This window comes from Ophidiomyces ophidiicola (genome assembly GCF_022830035.1).
Source record: "Ophidiomyces ophidiicola strain CBS 122913 chromosome Unknown scaffold_9, whole genome shotgun sequence".
In the NCBI taxonomy this organism is placed as follows: Eukaryota; Fungi; Ascomycota; class Eurotiomycetes; order Onygenales; family Onygenaceae; genus Ophidiomyces; species Ophidiomyces ophidiicola.
Window position 1 is genome coordinate 22674 of NW_026054649.1, and position 22916 is coordinate 45589.

Genomic DNA, 22916 nt, shown 5'->3' on the forward strand with positions numbered 1-22916 from the left:
ATTAGTAAACACGACGTCTGCTGCTCCAGGCCGGATTCCACGGCTGTGACTCGAATTGTTGCTCTGCTCGTGTAGTATAAAGAGCGTGTTCGTTCTCCCTGTTTCAACTGTTTTTCTATTTGTATTGATCTTTCTTGTCGCTGACCCAATTGGTAGCCAACAATCGTCGTTCCCTCCACCCGACTCTGCAAAATAATTTTCCTACACAGCTCTACTTCGTACATACGAACGATGGCAGCAGCAGCTCTTCGTCCCACATTCGCCAGCAATGCTGTGCGGGCCAGTGTTTCTATAAACCGCGTCAGCATGGCCCATCTTTCCGGCATCACCAGCTCCCGGTGCTTTGCCGCCAAAGCTACTTTACCCGACCTACCCTGTACGGTCCTCTTCTCGCAAAGACACCTTGAAGCCGGCTAATATCCAATCCCCAGATGACTACAGCGCCCTCGAACCCTCCATCTCCGGTAAAATCATGGAACTCCACCACAAGAAGCACCACCAGACCTACGTAAACTCCTACAACGACGCGGTGCAGAAGCTGGCCGAGGCGCAGGAAAAGGGCGACATCCAAAGTCAGGTCACTCTCCAGCAGCTGACCAACTTCCACGGCGGCGGGCATATCAACCACTCCCTCTTCTGGGAAAACCTCGCGCCGTCGAAGAACGGAGGCGGCGAACCGCCGTCCGGCCCGCTCGCCGCCGCCATCAACAAGTCGTACGGCAACTTGGATGAGTTCAAGAAGAAGTTCAACGCGGCGCTGGCCGGAATCCAGGGCAGCGGCTGGGGATGGCTGGTCAAGGACAAGCTCACCGGCGATATTGCTATCCAAACCTACGCGGTACGTCACCCCGGCGTCTGGGGTCGTTTGCCGAAACGTTTGCTAACTCAACATGTCTTTCACAGAACCAAAATCCCGTGGCGGGCCAATTCTCTCCTCTCCTGGGAATTGATGCCTGGGAACACGCATACTAGTCAGTTCATATCACACAACGATCCCTTGTGAGCATTGAGCTAATCTTGAGTTTGCTAGTCTCCAATACGAGAACCGCAAGGCGGAGTACTTTGGTGCCGTCTGGGACGTTGTGAACTGGAAGGAAGTGGAAAAGAGATTCACCCAAATCTAAGCTATAGTATCAAAAGATAGGGTATCGAGGGACTTATACCTGCTGTGTAACTTTATTTTCTCGGGATCGGAAGTGTGCATATGAGTTGTATATATGTTTTGTGAGGGACGGATAATGGGGAAAAAATAGGACCTGATAGAAGAATGCGAGACCCCGTATCTCAGATCTGTTTCACCAGACTAAGTCTGCTTTGTCTCCTATTTTATAGAGTACCAAACCTAAACCCATTTCCCATAGTATTATGGGTTCGTTCCATTTATGAACCTAGAAATGACACGGTGCAGAAAGTACATACATGCAGGAAAATACACAAGACATCTGATAAACCCGGGACACCTCATCACCTTACTTAGCAAACAAACATCCAAATCATCTTCACATTATAACATTATTGACCCTGGAAGAAAACACACCAGTGAAGCATGGGTATATCATGCAGTTTAAAAAACGATCAGAAAACATATAGAAGAAGGTAAAACAAGACCCATTTATACATGCCGGCAAAAAAAAAAAAAAAAGAGAAAAATGAAGCAGAAGCAAAATAAGGTATTACCAGCTTGGAAGTGCATACAACGCAGAAAAGAAAACAGAGATATCAATATAGAAAGAAGGAAAGAAAGAAAAACAGGGATAAAGATACATCGTCCATCGCAGGCATAATTCGTGCTCATAGTCTACATACTATAAAAAGTAATAAAGAAAAACAAATAATCGAATTTTGCCGTTAGAATAAGCGGGAAGGTAAACAAATTTCACGCCAGCTGGCCCGACAACGGATGCTGCTGCTGCTGCTGCTGCTGCGTCTTACCCTGCGCCGCCACGCTCTCCGCCGACCTATCCGCCAGCCGATAGCCCAGCGACGAGGCCTGGCGCGCGGGCGACGACGCCGGCGATGTCGAGTCGGGCGCAAAGTCCCACGCCGAGTGGGGGCGCGTCACGGGCTGCGACACGACGCGGGCCGCGGGGTTCTTCTCGAGCGTGGTGCCGGCCTTGGGCACCTTGAGCCAGCTGAACAGGCGGCCGCCGCCGCCGCCGCCGCTGGAGCCGCGGCGGGCGTGTTTGATGCTCTCTAGGCTGTTGGCGGCGCGAAGGTCGAGCGCGTGGGCTGGGCCGGGGATCGAGTAGGTGGATAGGGGCCGTGGGGCGGGGGTTCGCGGCGTCGTGGTGGTGGTGGTGGTGGAGGAGGGTTTGGCTTTCATGCTGCTGCGGCGGCGGAAAGGTAGGTTGTTGCTGGCGGTTTTGGGCGAGGAGGAGGAGGAGGAGGCTGCGGGAGGTTTGGCGCCGACGGGGTCGGAGGCCGGTGCGTTGTGGGCTTTGGAGCGGCTGAAGAGGCGGAAGCTCAGGCCGCGGCGGGCTGGGGCTTCTTGGGCATTGGGAGCTCTGCTGGCGCCGTGTCGAGCGGGAGTGATAGGTTGTGTGGGGAGCTCTGCTTCGGGCTGGTCAGGTTCATGCGGGTTGAGCTCGAGGGCCGGGTCGTTGACTTTGCGGATCGTGGGCTTGTCGCGAGTTTGTGCTGCAGTGGTGTCATTTGCGATGGGCAAGGCGGCGTCCAGCCAATCTTGCGGGGACAGGGCGTCTGAATTCGACGAGCTTCGGTTGTGAGATAAATCCGACAAGGCGCAAATCGAGGCCCGGTTCACAGGGCGCACTTTATAGGGACTGTCGTTTTCATCGGCCCAGAGTCTGTTGCTATCACCGGCGCCAGGCTCTGCTCGGTGTAAGTGGAAGATATCCGCCGGAGGCTCAGATGCGTGACGACCACGCCCAGCGCCGGGAAAGATGCTATGAAGATGCGCATTGCCGTTCGCACCGGCGTGGTGGCGATTCCACGGATCAGGGTCATCGTTCAGCGCAGTATCGCCAGTATTAGGACGAGTCGTCATGTTGCCAGCCGATGTAGGCCGAGCAAGAGACTCATCACTAGTGAGGGAGGTAAAAGCGCCGCCTCGGCCGTATCTGCTTCGTTCCTCGATAATGCTTGGGTTCGACCGGTTTCGCGGATCAATGAAAGACGTGCTCATGGTATCAGGGGTCGGCGGCAGCCGCGTGGCGTACGTAGGCCGGTTCCGGGGTTTCTCCAGCATCGAAGACTTGGTCGTGCGCCTGGCTTCAAAGGCAGCTCCGAGAATTGGCTTCTTTCGAGATATGGTCGGCGTGTCTGGGGTGTCATGCTCAGGCGTGATGCTTGCGTCGCGAATCGGCGCGCTCGACGGTATCCAGTCCTCGATGCGAGAAAACTTCCGGCCAATATCCTCGTCGGGAACAGCAGTCGGAAGATCAGGAGCCGGCATGCTAGCGCTCTCGTCATGAATAGAGTCAGATTCTTCTGGTCTGGTCGGCATCATGAGGCCAAAGGAGGTGTCCAAATCACTGCATTCGCTGAGAGCGCTGAGCCGCGGAGACTCCGGCTCTTCGGATTCATTCCCGGAGAAAATACTGAAGGCCTGCGACTTATTTGCGTCCTCGAGATACAGGCTGCGCAGGGCGCTCGTGCTCTCGCTCTGATCCTGGAGGAAAGACGGCTGCCGTCGCGTACGCCGGGGAAGCAGCACGCGCGAGCGGCGGGCTCTAGCCGACATTGTCCCTTTCCGCGACGACGATCGGTCTGGTACCTCGATCATTGGCGGGTGCGTGGGGGTGTGGACCTCATCAGGCTCCTCGATAGACGGCGATATATCTTCCTCGCAGTGGAAGCTCAGTTCCTCTATTTTGCGCTCCAGATCACATATCAGGCCCACCGCCTCCACCAGGCCTCGATTTCGCTTGTCAAGATCCTCCTGTAGTCTGTCGTTTGCGTCCTGTAGCTCCGATTCGGCGGCCTCGAGCTGTTTGATGCGTGTTTCTAGCTGGTCCATGCGCTCGAGCTTTCGTTTCATGACGTCGGCTTGTTTCGCGCGGTGCACGACTTCGAGCTTCAAGTCGAAGATTTCTTTGTTGATTTTCGATACATACTGCCACTGGTGTCAGAATGGAAGAAGATAACAGTAGCTGCAGCAAGAGTGCCCACCTGGTCCATTTCCCTCACGCCCATCTCCGTCGATTCCTTCAGGCCAGCCGCCAGGGCGGCGCGGAGCTTGCCATTCTTCTCGGACGCGGTCATGCTCTGCGCGTAGTCCACGGGCGTTGAGGGCTGGCTGCAATTGGCATCGCGGGCGGCGCGTTGTTCCTTGATCAGGTTCTGCAGCAGGGAGGAAGTTGGATTCACGGTATAGTGAGGCGTGGAGCACGTTCCTAGAAGGATCCCTGGTCAATTGGCATTCCCAAATAGAATTTTTCAGAAGAGGGATAGAGAGAGAGAGGGAGAGAGGGAGAGAGAAGAGAAAAGAGAAATGTGACTGATCATGGGCATGCTTACGATGCGGGGTGCTGGGCCTCCTGCCACCAGGCGACGACGAGTAGCCGTTGCTGGACATATCTCGCGAATCTGCAAATCCCACGTTTTTAGCTCTACCAAACAACAGCATAAAAAATATTGGGGGCGAGCTAGTACCTGGATAGAAAGCATTCACTCCGCCCTTGGAGACCTGCAGCGACGAGCGGCGCGGGCGGCGGGCAGAGCGCTCGGGGGTGGCAGGACGACGGCCTGCGCGAGCCCGCCGGTCGTCAGGTGCTGCTGCTGCTGCTGCTGTCGGGGACGGTTGGGCGGCGGCGCAGGCAGGATTCAGGGGCGCAATAATCATCTCACGGAATGGATCTCGTCGGGGCCCCATACTTGTTCCTGCTCCGGCTCCTTCTCCTTCTCCTGCGGCGGAAGACTTTAGAGGCGCAGCAGTAAGAGCTGCTGCAGGACCTCCGAAGCTGATATCAGACCGGCGGCGCGGTCTGTGCGAGGCCGCCATGGGGTTGAGCGGGTGTGTGTGTGCTGGCGCGAACGGGCGACGCGACGGAGCGGGCGCAAAGGAGCGGGCGAGTGAGGTGCACGACGACGGGGGTTGGCAGCAGGCGCCGGCATTCCGGTTGTTCGTTTGGGCGTGTGTGTGGTTGGAGGCACTGGAGGGCGGGGAGAGAGAGAGAGAGAGAGAGAAAAGAGGAGTAAGAAAGTGGCTGCCGGCTGGGCTGGGACGGGCAGAACCTGCGACAGCGCGCCGGGGAGCTAGCTAGTCTACCAAGGAGTGGAAATATGTCTAAACCTACGAGCCGGTGCGCTCGCTAGGCTCTTGGGTGGCTCCGCGAGTGTGCTCAGGGGCCCGCGCATCAGTTGGGTGGAAGATGATGATGTGCGGGCGGGCTGGGCCTAGTCACAGATGGCTGCCTGTCGCGAGCTGGAGAGTCACGATGTGACTACTACTACGGAGTACAGCGTAGTTGACTACATATTTATGATCTTTATTTCTGACAGCGCCAGCACCAGCCAGCATGGGACACGCCCGCCACGCCCAGCCACCGCATCCATCCTGTCAGGGGAGGGAGAGGCTCGAGCTGAAGCCGCTTGCATGGATGAGCTTGCGCTGCGGCTTGGCTGCCGCGAACTGTTTCCGCGTCCGTGTATCAGTGTGGTGGGCTCGCTTGTTAAGATGGAACGCGCTTGAAACGAGGAACTCGTCCAGCGCGATGGCTGTCATTATTGTCCATTCACTGCCTGTGCGCTCTAGTTTAACCATGTAATTATGCATCTACCAAACGCCCGCGTCCATCCTCATCAGTAGTCAGTCGTAGCGGTCATTTCTTCGCGGTCTCGCCGGTCCACACGCGCACTTCCTTGGCGCTGTCGTGGACGGCGCGGAACACTGGAGAGGCAGCAAGAGGTCAGCGAGAAGAAGAAGAAGAAGAAGAAGGAAAGAAAAGAGAGGAAGAAGAAAAGGAAAAAAGAAGAGGAGAAACAAAACAAGGGCTCACAGAGTCGCTCTGTTTCATCCAGGCCGCGCAGGAACTCCACGCCGCCGCCCAGGGCGCCGGTGGGATTATGCGCGTGGTCGGCAATCTGCACGGCGCGTTTCTTGAACGTCTGCAAGGAAGGGTTAGTAGAAACATAGACAGGCAGACAGACAGACACACGCACATCGCTGAGCAGGTCGACCATCTCGTCCTCGTCGAAGACCTGCAGGGTCTTGACGGCCAGGCGGTAGAAGTGGGCGGCCAGCGAGCGCACGTCGACGGAGCGCGGGTCGGCCTTGAGCGCGTTCAGCACGGGCTCGGACAGCGCCTGGGGCACGTCGAGGTTGATCAGCGCGGCGTTGCCGGCGCTCGTTCTGGGGAGTGGTTAGCAGGGGAGGTATGTGATAGAAAGAGGGAGGGAGTACCCCAGGGCCAGCATGATGGCCAGCCAGGCGGGAGCCTCCAGGCGCGTGCCGGCTTTGATCTAGGTGGGCGAGGAGCGGTCAGCCGGGGGTTTGGAGATAGTATTATACGGTCGGGGGAGTCTCACGTCCTCGCCGACATTGCCGTCGAGGAAGCCCAGGCCGGGCACGTCGAGCTCGAAGGTGCAGGGCAGTTTCTAGGCAGCGAGTGAGTGAGTCAGTACACCACAGACACAGAACAGACTGGACACCGACCTGGGCGTCGGTCAGGATCTCGTCGATGTCGTAGTAGGCCATGGCAGCGCGGCGGAGCGAGAGAAGGACGACAGTCAACCGGCTGGCTGGATAACTAACTAACTAGTCAGCAGCGCGATGCAACGCAATGAGCTTGATCACCGGCGCTTGGAGCTTCTCGAACGGACGGCAAGTTCGTTAGCTAGTTCTCTACGGAGTACACCTAGTCTTTACACCTAGTACTCTCCCGACGGGCTTCAGGTCTGCCACGCCGCGGCGGCGCTGGGCAGGCAGCGTCATCGTGTCTGCTTCGAGCTGCTCGAGCCGCGGGCGGCCTGGTCTGGACGGGTCACATTCCAGGATCGTTGTACATAATAATCATCCTGCCCGCGTGTCTCACTCGCCAGCCAGCCAGCCAGCGAACGCACAAACGAACGAACGAACTACCGAGCACGCGAAGGATGGCGCCCGCCGCCTACAGCGCCGTCTCGCAGACCGACCACGACCACGACACGCCCGACAACCACCACCGCCCGCGCGCCCTCTCCATCCGCTCGCTCCTCCGCGCGCCCAACGCCTCTCCCACCGCTCGCTATGCCATGCTGGACGACGACCACGACGACGACTTCGACTGTCCGCGGTCGCCCGCCCGCCGCCGAGCACCGCCCGCCCCCGTCCACGGCCATGTGAAAAACGCACTGATGGCGACGGGATCCGCTGCCCGTCCCGAGACGCCCCCTATTAATATTCTGCTTCCTCCTCCTCCTCCTCCGCCTCCTCTCAATACCCAACCCGCGCCGCCCCCCGACGCCCCCGACGAGCCGCTGCTGCACAGCCCGCCCTCCGCCGGCCCTGCCCTGTGCCATCCCACTCCCGACCTGCAGGCCCTGCAGGGTGCCTACGTGAGCAACGTCGAGCGTCTCGAGCAGACCGCCGAGCGCCTCAGTCTGGCCCTCGACCGTCGCCACGACAGCATCCGCAGCGGCATCGCCCGTCGCGCGCCGCCCCCCGACAGACCGCCCGCCCTGGGCTCGCCGCTGGGCTCCCTGCTGCTGGCCTCGCGACGCCCATCCTACAACAGTCCGGCCGCCGCCGCCGCCGAGCATACTCCCATCCGCCCCCGAGCTCCCGGCTACGCGTCCTCCATCCACTCGTCGTCCTCGCTGCGCCAGTCCGCGCACCCGTCCTTGTCCTCGCTGCCCAGAAGACCGTCGCTGCGATCCGGCTCCATGGCCTCGCGCCTGGCCCGCGTCGTCGAGCCGCCCGGAATGACCACCACCACCATCCCGCCGCAGCTGCCCGAGCTCCCGCTGTCGCCGCCGCACGACGCCATACTGGGGCCGCTCGTGGCCGACGGCCAGGAGGAGCTCGAGCCGCAGCAGCAGCAGCAGCAGCTCGAGCGGCCCGGCAGCGCTGGGTCCGGGGACACGTATCGCCAGGCCACCGAGCTGTTCAAGGACTTCGACGGCGTGCACTACACGCCGCACTCCGAGCCTTCACAGTCGCGACGTGTCTCGCTAGCCCACCCGCCGCTCCTCGCCGGCATGCCGAACGCCCATCAGATGCCCGCCCGCGGGGAGAATATGGTCTACTATCCCGCCCCCGTGCCCATGATGCTGAATCTCCCGCAGCGCCTGTCCAAGCGGCCCGTCGATCAGGAGAAGCGCCGAACCCAGGTTATGAGCTCCTTGCCGCCTGACAAGCGCAAATCCGCCATCTGGGCCAATCCTATTGACGGAGATGTCGACCCTGCTGCTCCGACTGCCGCTGCTGCGGCGGTGGCGGCGGCCCGTCAGAGCAAGAGGATCTCGCAAATGCCGCCCCAGCTGCGTGCGAGTGCCTTTTTTGAGGTGCCGCCCACGCAATTGGACATCACTGTGAAAGAGAATTCCGCTGTGGCCACGCTGGATAGCATTCTGGATGCCGCCGCCCTCGCCCCCGTGAGTGCATTTACTGACCACCCGATTGTGGGCCAGGCCGGCGCGGGGGTGTATGGCAAGGAAAGGGGGAAGAAGAAAGGCAAACTCGAGAAGAAGAAGCGGGATTCGGATATGCCAATTGCTGGCGAAGGACCAAACCAGAGCATCAGCACGCCGGATCCTCGCGCGAGCTTCGCGGAAGAAAACCAGGCCGTCGACGAACAAACGCCTTTCCGCAGCTCGAATGACCGTGACAGGGAAGACCCCGACCGGTATGTTGGCCCCGGCGAGCCAAAGAGCGATGATAGGGCGGAGAGCGACAACGACGAGAATGCAGACGACGACGACGAGGAGGACGAGGAGGACGCGTTTGTCGGCCCGCCCACGACGCTGCTGGCGGAGCTGCAGATGCGCAAGCAGGAGCAGAAGCAACGCAACCGCACGGCGGCCACGGCGTTCCCGAACGGCATGCACTCGACGCTGCTGGAGCTGGACGCGGTGGCGCAGCGGCAGCGCGACAACCGCGACCGGCGGCACGTCGTGCTGGCGTGGGAGGATCCCGCCCTGGCCGACCGGCGCGAGCCCGACGACGACGACGTGCCGCTGGCCCTGCTCTTCCCGGACAAGAACAAGCAGGCCGACGAGAACCGCCCGCTGGGCCTGATGGAGAAGCTCGAGCTGGACGAGAACGAGCCGCTGAGTCGCCGCCGCGCGCGCATCCGTGGCGAGCCCGCGCCGCTGCCGCGCCCGCTCACGACCGTCTATCCCCCGGCGCCGCAGCAGCACAACAACCACCACCACCACCACCACCGCGCCAGCACCGCCTTCACGCTCGACGTCCCCGGGCTCGAGGAGAGCGACGGCGACGACCACGAGCACGAAACGCTCGCGCAGCGCGTGCGCCGGCTCAAGACGCAGGACGAGAAAGGCGCCTCCCCCAGTGCTGCTGCTGCGGTTCCCGGCAGCTCGGATTTCGCCAGCGAGCTGCTCTCGCGCTTCGGCGACGAGCCGCCCGCCGACACCAAGCCGGCTTCGCCCGAGGAAGAGGAAACCCTCGGCCAGCGCCGCAAACGCCTGCAGGCCGAAGCCCAGGCCCAGGCGGGCGGCCATAAAGTGGCTGCTGCGCGCCGCAGCATGGCCAATATCCTGCACGCCAGCCCCGTGGGCATGCAACCGCCCGCGGCGGTTGGTAGTCGCCAGTCGCTGCCGGCCAGCGGCGCGGGCTACGCCAACAACAGCAACAACAACAACAACAACAACAACAATCCACGGCTATCTCGCACGCTGACGGGCGGCGGGCCGCCGCTGCTGAACTTCGGCCAGGACATGAGCCAAGGGCCGACGCCGTACTATCCCACGGGGCTGGTGGCGCCGGCGTTTGGCAACGGGCTGTCGGCGGTGAATCTGAATCCGCATTTCTACGCCGCACAGCACCAGCAACAGCACCAGCAGCAGATGATGATGATGATGCGGCGCGGGACCGAGGCGGAGCCGGTGATTGATCAGAGTCAGAGGGATATGATCGATCGGTGGAGGCTGGGGGTGCAGTGATGAGTCAAAGGGGATGGATGGGTTGACAGGCCTTTTCTCTTTTGGCCCTGAGATCCATTGTGCGTGTTGCGTTGCGTTTTGGTGCGGTTTTGCTTCGAACTGGCCGGTCTCGACGGACGTTTTCTTTGCTCTGCTTTGTTGTATTTTTTTGATATATTTCATTTATCTTGCTTTTTCACAGCCCCATCGCTAATCTCCGGCCACCATTTGCTATTATTTTGTTTACTTCCTGCCTGCATCTCTATATTTTCTTTTAATGCCCCGACCCCGACCCTGACCCCTCCGTATACTTCTGCCCCCTTGTTCTCTCAGCATAGCCCCCTGGCGTTCTGGATTGGGCCCGTCGCGTTCCTGCTTGCCTCTGCGCTGTTTTTCTTCTGTCTGGAAGATCGTTAGCTGTGAAGCCCAGCGAAGAGACAAGCTGTGTATGTACTAGGCATTTTATCTCAATAGACTCCGTTTCCCTTGCCGTCTCCTATAAATATCACACCGATACTCGCCGCGCGCCCAGCTTCGGCGTCGATAGCTCCAGCGCTAGTCGCCCGCGCCGGCCAGCCACGCAATGTAACGATTGGCCGCCCGCCCGACGAGCTGTCCGTCGAACGCGCCTCGCGGCTTTGGACCGCCAGTCAAAAAAATTATCTTTGTTATGAATTTCACTCCTTCATCTTCTTCACTCGTCAAAACAAAACTTCTCGCGCTTCCCGTTCCGTTCTGCGTCCCGTCGGCTTTTTTCCAAGGGGGTTCGGCCGCCCTGTCTACCATGGTCCCGTCTGTTCTTGTTTCGCCCCCCCGCGAGTTGACCTCCTGATACGGAGTACACACACATCCTACCTAACTACCTACATCTCCTGCGACTAACTAACTGCTGTGTGACGAACTGTGGATGTGCCCCGTCGGCCTGCGAGAGCACGCCCGCAATCCTGCCCGTATCGCGTGGCGCCGCACCCGCGCTGTCTCGCTGGCCGGCTGGTTGGCTGGTGGTGCGACCGCGGGCTGTCGAGACCTGGCCGGCCATCTAACTGAGCAGCAGCAGCAGCGACAGCGACAGCGGTAGCAGCTCTGACTCCCGGCCCACCAAAGAAACCATGCCGCCGTCCACCGTCTTCTCCTATCTCCGCCGCGACCACCGCCGCCTCAGCCCGTCGTCCGCCTCGCCCTCGCCCTCCGCGCAGACCCCGCCGCAATTGCCCGCTGCCACCACCGCCGCGACCATCACCAGCCCCAGGCTGACCGACGCGCTGTTCGACGCCGGCGCCTGGCCCGATCTGACCAGGGAGATCCCGCTCGACGACATCCCGGAGTTGACCAAGACGCCCGACGCCGAGCTCGCGCACAACCCGCTGCCGCCGTTACCGCCGCTCGCGTTCACTGACCCCAGACGACCGCATTCCAGCTCCGGCGAGAGCTCGGCGCCGTTTGCGAACTTGACCAATGTCCAGAGACCAGACCATCTCGATGGAGGACCGGGAGCTGGAGGGGTGGTGGTGCATCAGAAGGGCATATCGTCGTGGAAGCGCGGGTTCGGCGGACAACGCGCTGCTGCGGTGCCGGGCATCTCCGCCGGAGCCGCTACTAGCAAGGGCAAGATATCCGATGCTGCGACCATGGGCACGCTGATGGCGGGTGCGTCGTCGAGCGCACATCTTCGCGAGTTCAAACCGGAAAATGCGCCGGTTCGTCGTGACGAAGCTGCCGCTGCCGCTGCTGCGGGTGCTCCGGCGGGCTTCGATACCCTGACCGAACCGCCATCGTTCCGCGGTGGTGGTGGTGGTGGTGGTGGTGGTGGTGGGGGAAAGATGCGATTCCACCTGCTCAACCCCATGGCGCTGCTGGCTCGGCGGCGCTCGACGCAGTACAGCGTCAAGGCGGAGGACATCAACGTGAGCAAGCTCACGCTGCCGGCGCTGCCCGACGACTACGATCCTCGGATTCGGGGGAAGCTGTTCCATGATTTCTCCGCGCCGCGGCCGCGGCCCAGCCCGACCATGAACAATAACAATAACGCCGCCGCGGCCGCGGCGCAGAGGTACGGCGAGCCCGCGTTCCAGACGGACGAGGCGTATTTCTCGGATAGTTCGACGCCGACTGCGCGCAAGAGCAGAGGGTTTCGGCAGAGAACGGCGTTTCAGGAAGATTTCACGTCGGGGCGTGCGGCCAGAGGCCAGCATGGTGAGCAGCCCCAGCAGCAGCAACAGCAGCCTGGCCTGCGGACGGAGAAGATACCCCGGGCGGCGGCGGTTCCTGCTTTGGATCGCCCGCTCCCTCCCATTCTCCCCTCGCAGTTGCTGGAGCACGAGACGCCGCGGCCGGGGCCCCTGCGTGTTCCTGTTCCTGTTCCTGTTCCTGTTCCTGTGCCTGTGCCTGTCGCCGAGAAGCCGCTGCCGGCGATTCGCTCCAAGCCTTCGACTGTTCGAGACCGTTCGTCACAAACTCTCTCGGGGCTGCCTAAGCATCTATCAAGTACGGCATCGAGATTTAGTTTCGATATGGCTGGAGGCGGCTCCGCATCGCAAGAGCGGCTGCTGGAGGAGAAGCACAAGGAAAAAGAGGCGGCGAGGAAAGCAAAAGAGCAGGTCAATAAGTTTAACGATTTTGACTCTGAAGAATTTGATTATGATGCCATGATGGATGATGACGGTCTAGAAGAGAGGATTCCTGGAGTGAATGCGGATGCAGATGATTTTGCTTACGGTGATGAGTTCCAGTATGAAGACGCTGGAATGTTTAATGCTGCGAGTCCTCTCAAGTCGTTGCCCATTACCTCCTCATTTCTCCTAAGCCCTTCTAGCTCTGAAGGAGGACTTTCTCCCCGGTTCTCACAGATAGATGGGCGACTATCGGCACCTGAAAACCACTCACTTGCTCCAAAGACCAACAAGGCTCCAGCGTCGACAACACTTCCTTTATTAACCATAGACACGAACCAGCCGTTTCTACCATCGTCGCCAGCGAAGCAAGTGCCCCAGTCACATATTGATCCCGTACCATCTCACAGTATAGGGAATGATGATGATCTGTACTATGATGATGGGCTCTTTGAAGATCTCCCAGAAGATATGCAGGATGGTGATTTTGATGAGTCGATATTCGACAACGAAGCAAGCCATCTATATGAGCGAAGGAATGCTAATTTGAATAAAACACCGCCCGTCGGATCTGACAACCAACCCAAGACCAGTGAGCGGACAAGGAGCCTTGAGCAAGACCCCCCGGTCGAAGATACGAATGCAGCTTTTGATAGTCCAATTGCACCAGAATTGAATGAGCAAGCGGAAAAAGAACTTCGAAAGTCTCTGCAAGAACTGACACAAGGAAATCTTCAAGCGTACCATGGCGCCCTGGCGCAGGCAGCCAACTTCGCTGCTTTCGAGGGCAGATTCGAACGGAGCCCAAGTGGGAGCGAGCAGTCTTCCGATAACGACGCCTCCGAGACCGAAGAGTCTCATCCCGATTTGACGGCCGGCCAGAGTCGTCACACGAGCCAGAATGCCGAGAGCATGGCCTTTGAGGAGGTGTTTGATGACGACTTTAACTTCTACGATGCGGGTGACCTCGACGACGACCCGATGATCGCCGCCGCCAATGCAGAGGCGCTGGAGAACGACGACGAGGGCTTCTACGGGCAGGAATTCGGCTTCTACGCACACTCGCACCCGCACTGCGACGGCGAGCGCGTCCTCGGCGGCTACTTTGGCTCCCTGGGGCGGCCGGGTATCAAGCGAAACCACAGCGCGCGCGGCAACTTCCAGGAGAGCCTGACACCCATCACGGAGCGTAGCGAGTGGAGTACGCGGAACTCGATCATCTCGCTCGCGCCGCCGGGCCATTCGCTGCCGTCCAATCCGTCCGTCGCCAGCCCGCCGCTGTCGCAGCTGGTGGTCGACATGGCCGCGTTCGACGATGAGATGTCGTTCAGCGCGCTGATGCGCCTGCGCCGGGGCGCCTTCGGTGGCAGCAACGGCAGCCTGCGCAGCAATGCCACCAGCCAAACCGGCCAGTCCCCCCAGTCGCCCTCGCTGTCGCCCATGGCCAATTGTGGCCCGTTTTCGAGCTTCCACCACGTCCTCGCCGAGCAGCCCAGGCGTGCGGGCGAGCCTAACGCCCCCGCGCCGTTGAACCCGTTGCCGTTGGCCGGTAGTAGCCCTCCGGTTGCCAGACGGGGCGGCGACTCACCGCCGGCTGCTGCTGCCGCAGCAGCTGCTCGGAATGATCCCACTCCCAGGCCGATGCCAAGTGAGGCCGCGCCGCCCGTCGGCATGGAGTCCGCTCCAGCCAAGACAAGATCTCCAGACCTGATCCGACGACATGTCCGCAACAACAGCGGCGCGGAGAGCATCAGCTACGTGAAGGAGACCAGCCAGTCGGGCGCCAACTGCTGGGTGCTGGAGCGGCGGCGCACGGGAGACCACGGCGAGGACGAGCTTCTAGAAAGAGAGGTGATGAGCTCCGGCCGTATCTGATCTAGGGATATTGGATGGCTCTTCACACTTTGGTTCTTGCTCTCCGCCTATTTTTTTCTTGGTTTTTTTAATCCTTCGTCGTGGGCAAATTGTTTTATCACAACTTCCTTTAATTGTTTACATTTATGCCGAATTTCAGGCCTGTTCCACGGAGCATGTATACACTTTTCTTTTCTACTTTCTTACTGGGCTTTGGGCGATACGAACAAGCTATTGAAGCCTACTTTTTAAATTCTTCCCTTTTTTTTTGCTTTCTTGTTTTCTTCTTCCATGACGATTTTTCGTGATACCCAGTTTTGGCGCCACTGGTGGAAATGCCACCGTCAGTTCCGACTCGCTCTTCTCCTATGTTTCCCCCTCTTTCCGACAGCAGTTCCGTACGTATATAGCTGGCTCACTCACGTTCTCGTGCGTCCTAAAAAAAGCAACTTGAGAGCACCATCCGTTCAATATCGGAATCTTGATCCAACTTTGCATGCATGGGCACGCGGCCCGTTTCCGCGCTAAGCTTCGTTACCCGCAGGATTATCCTCCTGCCTCCCGCCTGACCGATCCTTTGGCTGCACACCAGCGGGTTTCTACACCCCATCCATACATAACTGCCAGCAGTTCTTGCAGGCGCGGCGCCCGCCCATGCCCTCCCTCGTGTGCCCTCCGTCTTATTTGTTAAAATTGGCCTTGCCGCCGCCGTCGCACCTTGCGGTCGCATCGCCCGGCGGTGAGCGGCAGAATTTGCGGCATTTATGTCACGTGCGGGGCAGCCGATCCAGACCGGCACAGCCAAGCTTGGCAAGTCCCCGCGGCCAGCCAATCGCGCGGTGGTTAGTCATCGCCGGGCCAGCCGCATTATGTAAGACCATGCCCAACATGCCCAACGCGCGACGTCATAGGGGTATTTTTCTTGCTGTCGAATTTCCAATCCGTTACGGGGCTTGGCGTGGAGGGCGCACGCCGGCCAGTCCCGTTCGGGCTAGCGCCGTGGGTGTTTTGCAGGCAGGATGCGCTCTCGGCCGGATCTCTAACGCGGATGCGGCTAGCGCGGCGTATTGTGCCGTCACGCTGGTACCGCCATACCGCCTATCCTTTCCCGCCACACCCCGGGGGGCAGGAAGTTGCGGCTGCACGGTTTCGTCCAATCTTAGTGGATTCTGCACGCCCGCTTGTTTGTCTGGCAGTTTCTGCAGAGAATAAGAATTGGATATCATGGGGGGGCCCCAGCGGAAAGTAAGAGGGGAAAGTGGTGATTATTATTGTCCAGCTGTCACGCGCCCGCCCACCAGCCTGCTGCTGATGTGTGCTGTGCGTCTGCATTAAACCTTTTAGGCGGGACTTCAGACAGGAGCTTGTTTTATGTGCAGATGTAGAGAACTCAGACTGGCACAGAGTGTGCATGCTGCGGCGTTCCTGGGAGAGACACGGCTCATCTCTTTGATGCTGCCCTTTATGAGACCTGCCTGTGCTTTGATGTAGTAGACCTTTGCTCTGTTAGCTACCTGCAGCAGCGGCACTTTCGCCTCTTCCAGAGAAGATCCCATACCTTCAGGTCCAGAGTTCGCCGGCAAGGTTGCCGCACGCCTGCCTGGCCGGGTGTTAGTTAGCTAGTTTGGTGGCAGTGTGGTGGCAGGTAATAATCAAACATACTTGCCGAGAAAAACAGCCCTGAAATTTTCTGGCTCCTCCCTATCAAAAACTTAGCCAACTCAAAAAAAAAGACAGCATCGTCGTCCTCCTCTCCACTCCCTCCTCTCTCTGCCTCGGACAAAAGAACACCTCACCACGCCCTCGCTCCCCCCAGTCCCCTCTGTGTTCTCGCCAGCGGGACTCTCTCATGACCACCAGACTGTGCGAGGCGGAACGACATAGTCGATAATTCCTGCCTCTTCTCCCAATCCTGTTCGCGGAAAAACTATTCCTTGTCGTTGTGCCTCATCCTATTTGCCCATCCCCGGCTCTAAAAAAATAATAAAAGAACCGACCGCCTTTTTTTTTCTCCCTGACCTCTTGTCCGATCAGCCCTACTTGCGCTTCTCTTTCCTTTGCTGTTTTTTCTTTTTCCTTTTTTTTTTTTTGCTTGCGTAGATCAAAAGAGAGGGTGTTGCAAAGCTCGTCTCTTCCACCCTGCGAAACATGTTGCGCGCTACCAGGTCGTTACCCTTGGCCGCTGAGGCCGCCGGTCTTGTGAGAAACGCTCCTTTCCTACGCAAGTCGAGATGCTTCGCCTCCGCGTCGAAACTGCTGTTGTTGTCGAATCGTACGAACCTGGGCGTTGCAACGACGCGCAGGCCGCTGGCGTTGGTTGGTGCTCGAGAAGCTTGGAGCCAGCGCAGACAATATGCCACTGCCACGGAGGAGACAAACAAGGGGGTGGTGAGTACCTGACGTGTCTTTTTCCCATTGCCTTCCTGTGGGCCTCTTGTTTTTTTCTTTGCTGGGATGATATGTGCTCAATTGAAGACTTATCGCCCAACATACCAAACGAAAGGGCAATTCGGCATTCCTATTGAACAGATGGATCGTTTGGGCATTCAAGACTAATTCACTGGCGCGTTTGCTTTTCGCACTTTTGCCGTATTCTAGGACCCCAATGACTCGTTTCTTCAAGGCAATACCGCCGACTACATCGACGAGATGTACATGGCCTGGAAAGAAGATCCCTCCAGCGTCCATGTCTCGTGGCGAACGTATTTCCATAACATGGAAGAAGGCAACATGCCCATCTCTCAGGCATTCCAGCCCCCACCGACTCTCGTCCCTACCCCGACCGGCGGTGTGCCGCAGCACATGCCTACCTCTCGCACCGCCGCCGGCACCGAAGTATCGAATCATTTAAAAGTTCAACTCCTCGTACGTGCGTACCAGGCACGAGGCCACCACAAGGCGAAGATCGATCCCTTAGGTATTCGAGGAGAAGCCGAAGCGTTCGGATACTCGAAACCCAAGGAGTTGGAGCTGTCGCATTATGGCTTCACGGAAGCGGATTTGGACCAGCAATTTGCGCTTGGTCCTGGTATCCTTCCTCGGTTTGAAACAGAGACGAGGAAGAAAATGACTCTCCGTGAAATCATTGATGCCTGCGAACAGATCTATTGCGGCTCTTTTGGCGTTGAGTACATCCACATTCCTGACCGCGAGCCCTGTGACTGGATTCGCGACCGTGTTGAGATCCCCCAACCGTACAAATACTCTGTTGACGAGAAGCGCCGAATTCTGGACCGTCTAATCTGGAGTACTTCCTTCGAATCTTTCCTCTCGACGAAATTCCCGAATGATAAACGATTTGGTCTGGAAGGTTGTGAATCTCTGGTTCCTGGTATGAAAGCTTTGATCGACCGAAGTGTCGACCATGGCGTCAAGGATATTGTTATTGGCATGCCCCATCGTGGTCGTTTGAACGTTCTAAGCAACGTCGTTCGAAAACCCAACGAGTCAATCTTCAGCGAGTTTACCGGTACTGCAGAACCTGGTGATGAAGGCTCCGGTGACGTGAAATACCATCTTGGAATGAACTTCGAACGTCCAACTCCTTCCGGCAAGCGTGTGCAGCTTTCACTGGTCGCGAACCCGTCCCATCTTGAGGCTGAAGATCCCGTTGTTCTTGGAAAAACCCGTGCCATTCAGCATTATAACAAAGATGAGAAGTCCTTCGATACCGCTATGGGTGTCCTACTCCATGGTGACGCTGCTTTTGCTGCTCAGGGTATTGTTTATGAGACCATGGGTTTCCATGCACTCCCGGCTTACTCCACCGGTGGTACGATTCATGTTGTGGTTAATAACCAGATTGGCTTCACCACCGACCCCCGGTTCGCTCGTTCGACCCCGTACTGCTCCGATATCGCGAAAGCGATTGAAGCTCCCGTTTTCCACGTTAATGCGGACGACGTGGAAGCCGTGAACTTTGTTTGCCAATTGGCTTCCGACTGGCGTGCTCAGTTCAAGACTGACGTCGTGATTGATATTGTATGCTACCGTAAATCAGGTCACAACGAAACAGACCAGCCTGCTTTCACCCAGCCCCTGATGTACAAGCGTATCGCGGGCCAGACAAGCCAATTGGAAAAGTATGTCGACAAGCTGCTCAAGGAGAACACTTTCAGCAAAGGGGACATCGAGGAGCACAAGAAGTGGGTCTGGGGAATGCTCAACGACAGTTTCGACCGCAGCAAGGATTACCAACCCACCAGCAGAGAATGGTTGACATCGGCGTGGAATGGGTTCAAGTCACCCAAGGAGCTTGCCACCGAAGTTCTTCCTCACCTCCCCACTGGCGTTTCTCACGAGGCGCTGACCGCGATTGGCAATACGATCGGCCAAGTACCTGAAGGCTTCCATGTCCACCGCAACCTCAAACGTATTCTAGCCAACCGAAAGAAGACCGTCGAGGAGGGCACAAACATCGATTGGGCTACCGCTGAAGCCCTTGCCTTTGGTACTCTCTGCTCTGAAGGCCATGATGTACGTGTTTCGGGACAGGATGTCGAGCGTGGTACTTTCTCTCAGCGTCATGCTGTCCTTCACGATCAGGAAAATGAGGAAACATATACCCCTTTGAAGCATCTTAGCGAGAAACAGGGCAGTTTCGTTATTTCCAACTCATCTCTCAGCGAGTTCGGCGTGTAAGTCATTCTGTTTATGTCCCCCTGAAAAATTCATTGTCTAACCTCGTCTTAGTCTTGGATTCGAATATGGTTACTCTTTAACCTCGCCAAATGCCCTCGTTATGTGGGAAGCTCAATTTGGTGACTTTGCCAACAACGCTCAGTGTATCATTGATCAGTTCATCGCCTCTGGTGAAGTGAAGTGGCTCCAACGATCTGGTTTGGTCATGTCTTTGCCTCACGGCTATGATGGACAAGGCCCTGAGCACTCGTCTGGCAGAATCGAACGTTATCTCCAGCTCTGCAACGAAGATCCTCGTGTATTCCCGTCTCCTGACAAGCTCGATCGTCAACATCAGGACTGTAACATGCAGGTTGCCTGCATGACTACGCCCTCTAACTTGTTCCATATCCTGCGTCGACAGATTAACCGCCAGTTTAGAAAACGTAAGCACTCATAGCTCTGAAACTATTCACGGATAACTAACCTGCCTTAGCACTCATCATTTTCTTCTCGAAATCTCTCTTGCGTCACCCACTCTGCCGATCTTCTATTGAAGAATTCACTGGGGATTCCCACTTCAACTGGATTATTCCCGAGACCGAGCACGGCAAGTCTATCGAAGAGCCCGAGAATATTGAGCGCGTGATTCTCTGTTCTGGTCAGGTCTGGGCTGCTTTGGTCAAACATCGTGAGACCAATGGCATCAAAAACACCGCGATCACGCGTATTGAACAGCTCAACCCCTTCCCATGGCAGCAGCTTAAGGACAACCTCGACAGCTACCCCAACGCCAAGGATATCGTCTGGTGTCAGGAGGAGCCCCTCAACGCCGGTGGCTGGAGCTTTGTTCAGCCGCGTATCGAAACGCTGTTGAACAATACTGAGCACCACAACCGTCGTCATGTCATGTATGCTGGTCGCAATCAAAGCGCCAGTGTCGCCACGGGTCTCAAAGCTAGCCATATCAAGGAAGAGCAGGATTTGTTGAATGATGCGTTCACTATCCACCAGGATAAGTTGAAGGGGGAGTAGATGCAGACATGATGTGATCGATGTCCCTTTGTTTTCCTCTTTTCTTTCACCCCTACTCTCTTACCGTCCGTATATTCTATCATGCATGTTTCCACTAACATTTCGGGGTGAAACTGGAGTTGACACTTGCACTTCCTTTCGATTCACCCTCGATTCACCTGTTATTCACCCTTGTCTGTGTTCATACTAATCACAACTACCCCTTGCCCAGTCCTCCAATACACTCGTTACCCAGTGACGAGTCTCCTTGTAGCATAAACACCCAGCATTATCTGTCTGTTTTTTGTTTTTTTTTCCTCTGTCTGTTTCCTTAGAAAAAGAACGATTCCGTCTTCAGTTTGTATTTTCCTCTTCGGGAAATATCCGCTATGCTTACATAACCAATGATATGATGACTAAGACCATCCGATAAAGTATGACGTACCTTTCTCGTGCTAGGGAAACACCGTAGGTGAAGTCTCAACGGGAGATTATCATACAAGAATATCAGCCAATGCTGAACTGGCCATGTTGAAATAAATTCCGGCGCGCCGTACGGAGTACTGCTACTCCTATCAGTTAGCGCCCCAGATTCTCCTCCGCGGACAGCCCGCATATCGGACCACAGCCATTATGTAATCACTGCTCGCGCCAAAAAAGCGGCTCTTTCCTTCACCTCCCGCGCGCTCCCTGACTTCACATCTTGCTCTCTACTATTACGCCTTCATCTGCTTCATTATATTGTGATCCACGGACTGTCACCATGCCTATTTTTACTTGATTCATTTTATTACCTTCAGAACTTCCACTGACAAGCTGTTTGGCCTGCAAGTCGCATCGCAGCTCCTCACTGTCACGTCAGAAGCGCAACCACTCTCTTTGGTTTTTGCTTGCTTCCTACATATGTTAAGCAGCTCTATATAGCTCTACCCTTCGTTTGAAACATTATGACAACCGCAAACCCTACTGTCACCACCATGCGCTCCTCCAACCTCCGCCAGACTCGCACGAACCCTAGCCGCCAATCCAAGACCGCCGGCCGGACCTCCATGATGCATCATGCCTCCACCGGCTCTTTCAGTCACGTTTATGGCCATGGTAGTGGATCTACAACTTATCCTGGTGGCCCTCAGTACCCCAACAACGCACAGTCACCGGGCTTGTATCCTGGCATTCACCACTTCACGGATGCCATCGATGCGCTCCCGAGAGAGTTCCGGAGGCATACATCGTTACTGAATGAGGTGGATGGGAAAGCTTTTGTTTTGGAAGCCCAGTTACCAATACTGCTGCAGAATGCAGCAGAGCTCCTTTCTTCGCCATTCCCAGTCATGAATGGACTTGAAGGAACGAGTCTTAAGGGGTTTCAGGAAGTGAGTCCCTTGTAATATCTTATCTATGCGACGATGTATAACTTATATTTCTCTTTTAGGATGTTTTGCGAACCGAACAACCCGAGAAATCGACCGCAAGAAGGCAAACGTTTCAGAACATCCGGAATACTTTAAATGACCTGCTTCCTACGATGGACGAAAAGAATCACGTTACTCGAAATGCATACCTTTCTCTTAGAAAAGACATGAACCGGTTGGAGATGATATACCCGTTCGTTGAAAAAGAAGTCTCCGACGAGGCTCGGCTTGGGAGCAGAACTCACTGGGCCTACTTGACCAAACCCGCTAAACCAACTGGGCCCAGCGGATCGGAGCGACCAAGGCGAGAAGTTGCGACAAGGGAACATCGAGATGCGGCTCAGGACGAAAGTACCCAACGTGAGACTAGGAGAGAAACTACCGGTGTCAGGAAACCCCGCCGTACCCAGGCTGAGATAGAGGCCGATGAATCTCGTTCCCGCAAGACCAATTATAATGCAAAGAGTCGTGCAGGGGCTCCCGCAGAATTCTCTCAGGTTGATCAAACCGCAATCATAGCTCCAGTGCCGAAAAGAAGACGAGTTGAAAAGCCACCTCCTACCCCAACATTCGCAGTTATGGAACGGTCTGCTAGTGTTGCGACAAATACCGGTGCTGGCAGATCTGGAGTAAAGGAGTCGCCCGCTCCTGAGTCTGGAAAAAGGAGAGCCCGTGCTCAGAATGCCGCTGCCTCACGAAAAAGGTACGAGCCCGTGTTTAGGTTAAAATTTCTATACCAAACTTCAACTAAACTTTTATGATCCAACAGAACAAACACAATCAATTCGGCTTTAGAATCCCCATCGCTCGCACCATCCCCTGTTGTTTCCTCTCTTAACCATCTTGGAAAAACTAGTACGCCTCCTCCGAATGCATCCAACCGGCCCCAGTCCGCCCGAATTCCGCAGTCAGCTACGGTATTAAGCAATGGACGCCAACGGCCATCCTCTTCTACATCTAACCGGAACCTAAATTCAAGTATGTTGTTCGAACTTCGGCCAATTCCTTTGTATCATGGTTCTAACACGAGTTCTATAGATAAAGGTATATTGGACTCCACGCTTTCCGCGACCCAGGATGCAACATGTGGCTCTAGAGTCGAACCCGTCCCTTATTCTCCTCCTGCTGCTCCTGATCCTCCTTCTGCTTCTGCTTCTGTCCCTGCTGCTGTTACTGCTACCTCTAAAGCCGAGGCCGTTCATGGTGACGAAATCAAAGCTGATTCCTTGATGATTACCCATCCAGGCGACCGTGGTTCTCAACGCCCGGTACCCATAACTGTAGGAACATCCGCTACTACCAAATTGGAACCCCAGGACACGGCTCTCAACCAATCCCCTGTTCCGCCTAGCGTAACTTCCAA

The 22916-nt window shown here is 56.9% G+C and overlaps 6 protein-coding genes across 6 annotated transcripts; 4 read left to right on the forward strand and 2 right to left on the reverse strand.

Moving 5' to 3' along the window:
• Positions 1–306: 306 nt before the first annotated feature.
• SOD2 (Superoxide dismutase [Mn], mitochondrial) lies at positions 307–1124 on the forward strand (the record flags this gene model as incomplete). The annotated part of the gene is made up of 4 exons (XM_049251969.1): positions 307–376; positions 432–838; positions 904–971; positions 1031–1124. 4 exons carry the CDS (start codon positions 307–309, stop codon positions 1122–1124), a joined length of 639 nt encoding a protein of 212 aa, XP_049108852.1.
• Positions 1125–1876: 752 nt separating this feature from the next.
• On the reverse strand, positions 1877–4963 carry LOZ57_002915 (uncharacterized protein; the record flags this gene model as incomplete). Its single annotated transcript, XM_049251970.1, has 3 exons — positions 1877–4075; positions 4132–4367; positions 4480–4963. The coding sequence occupies 3 exons, from the start codon at positions 4961–4963 to the stop codon at positions 1877–1879; spliced, it is 2919 nt and encodes a 972-aa protein (XP_049108853.1).
• Positions 4964–5783: 820 nt separating this feature from the next.
• PSF3 (DNA replication protein) lies at positions 5784–6658 on the reverse strand (the record flags this gene model as incomplete). The annotated part of the gene is made up of 6 exons (XM_049251971.1): positions 5784–5851; positions 5961–6069; positions 6124–6313; positions 6365–6423; positions 6490–6558; positions 6617–6658. The coding sequence occupies 6 exons, from the start codon at positions 6656–6658 to the stop codon at positions 5784–5786; spliced, it is 537 nt and encodes a 178-aa protein (XP_049108854.1).
• A 398-nt stretch (positions 6659–7056) lies between these two features.
• LOZ57_002917 (uncharacterized protein) lies at positions 7057–10065 on the forward strand (the record flags this gene model as incomplete). The annotated part of the gene is made up of 1 exon (XM_049251972.1): positions 7057–10065. One exon carries the CDS (start codon positions 7057–7059, stop codon positions 10063–10065), a length of 3009 nt encoding a protein of 1002 aa, XP_049108855.1.
• A 1088-nt stretch (positions 10066–11153) lies between these two features.
• LOZ57_002918 (uncharacterized protein) lies at positions 11154–14528 on the forward strand (the record flags this gene model as incomplete). Its single annotated transcript, XM_049251973.1, has 1 exon — positions 11154–14528. One exon carries the CDS (start codon positions 11154–11156, stop codon positions 14526–14528), a length of 3375 nt encoding a protein of 1124 aa, XP_049108856.1.
• A 2127-nt stretch (positions 14529–16655) lies between these two features.
• Positions 16656–20162, forward strand: KGD1 (2-oxoglutarate dehydrogenase E1 component; the record flags this gene model as incomplete). Its single annotated transcript, XM_049251974.1, has 4 exons — positions 16656–16895; positions 17106–19144; positions 19200–19573; positions 19624–20162. The coding sequence occupies 4 exons, from the start codon at positions 16656–16658 to the stop codon at positions 20160–20162; spliced, it is 3192 nt and encodes a 1063-aa protein (XP_049108857.1).
• Positions 20163–22916: the final 2754 nt, after the last annotated feature.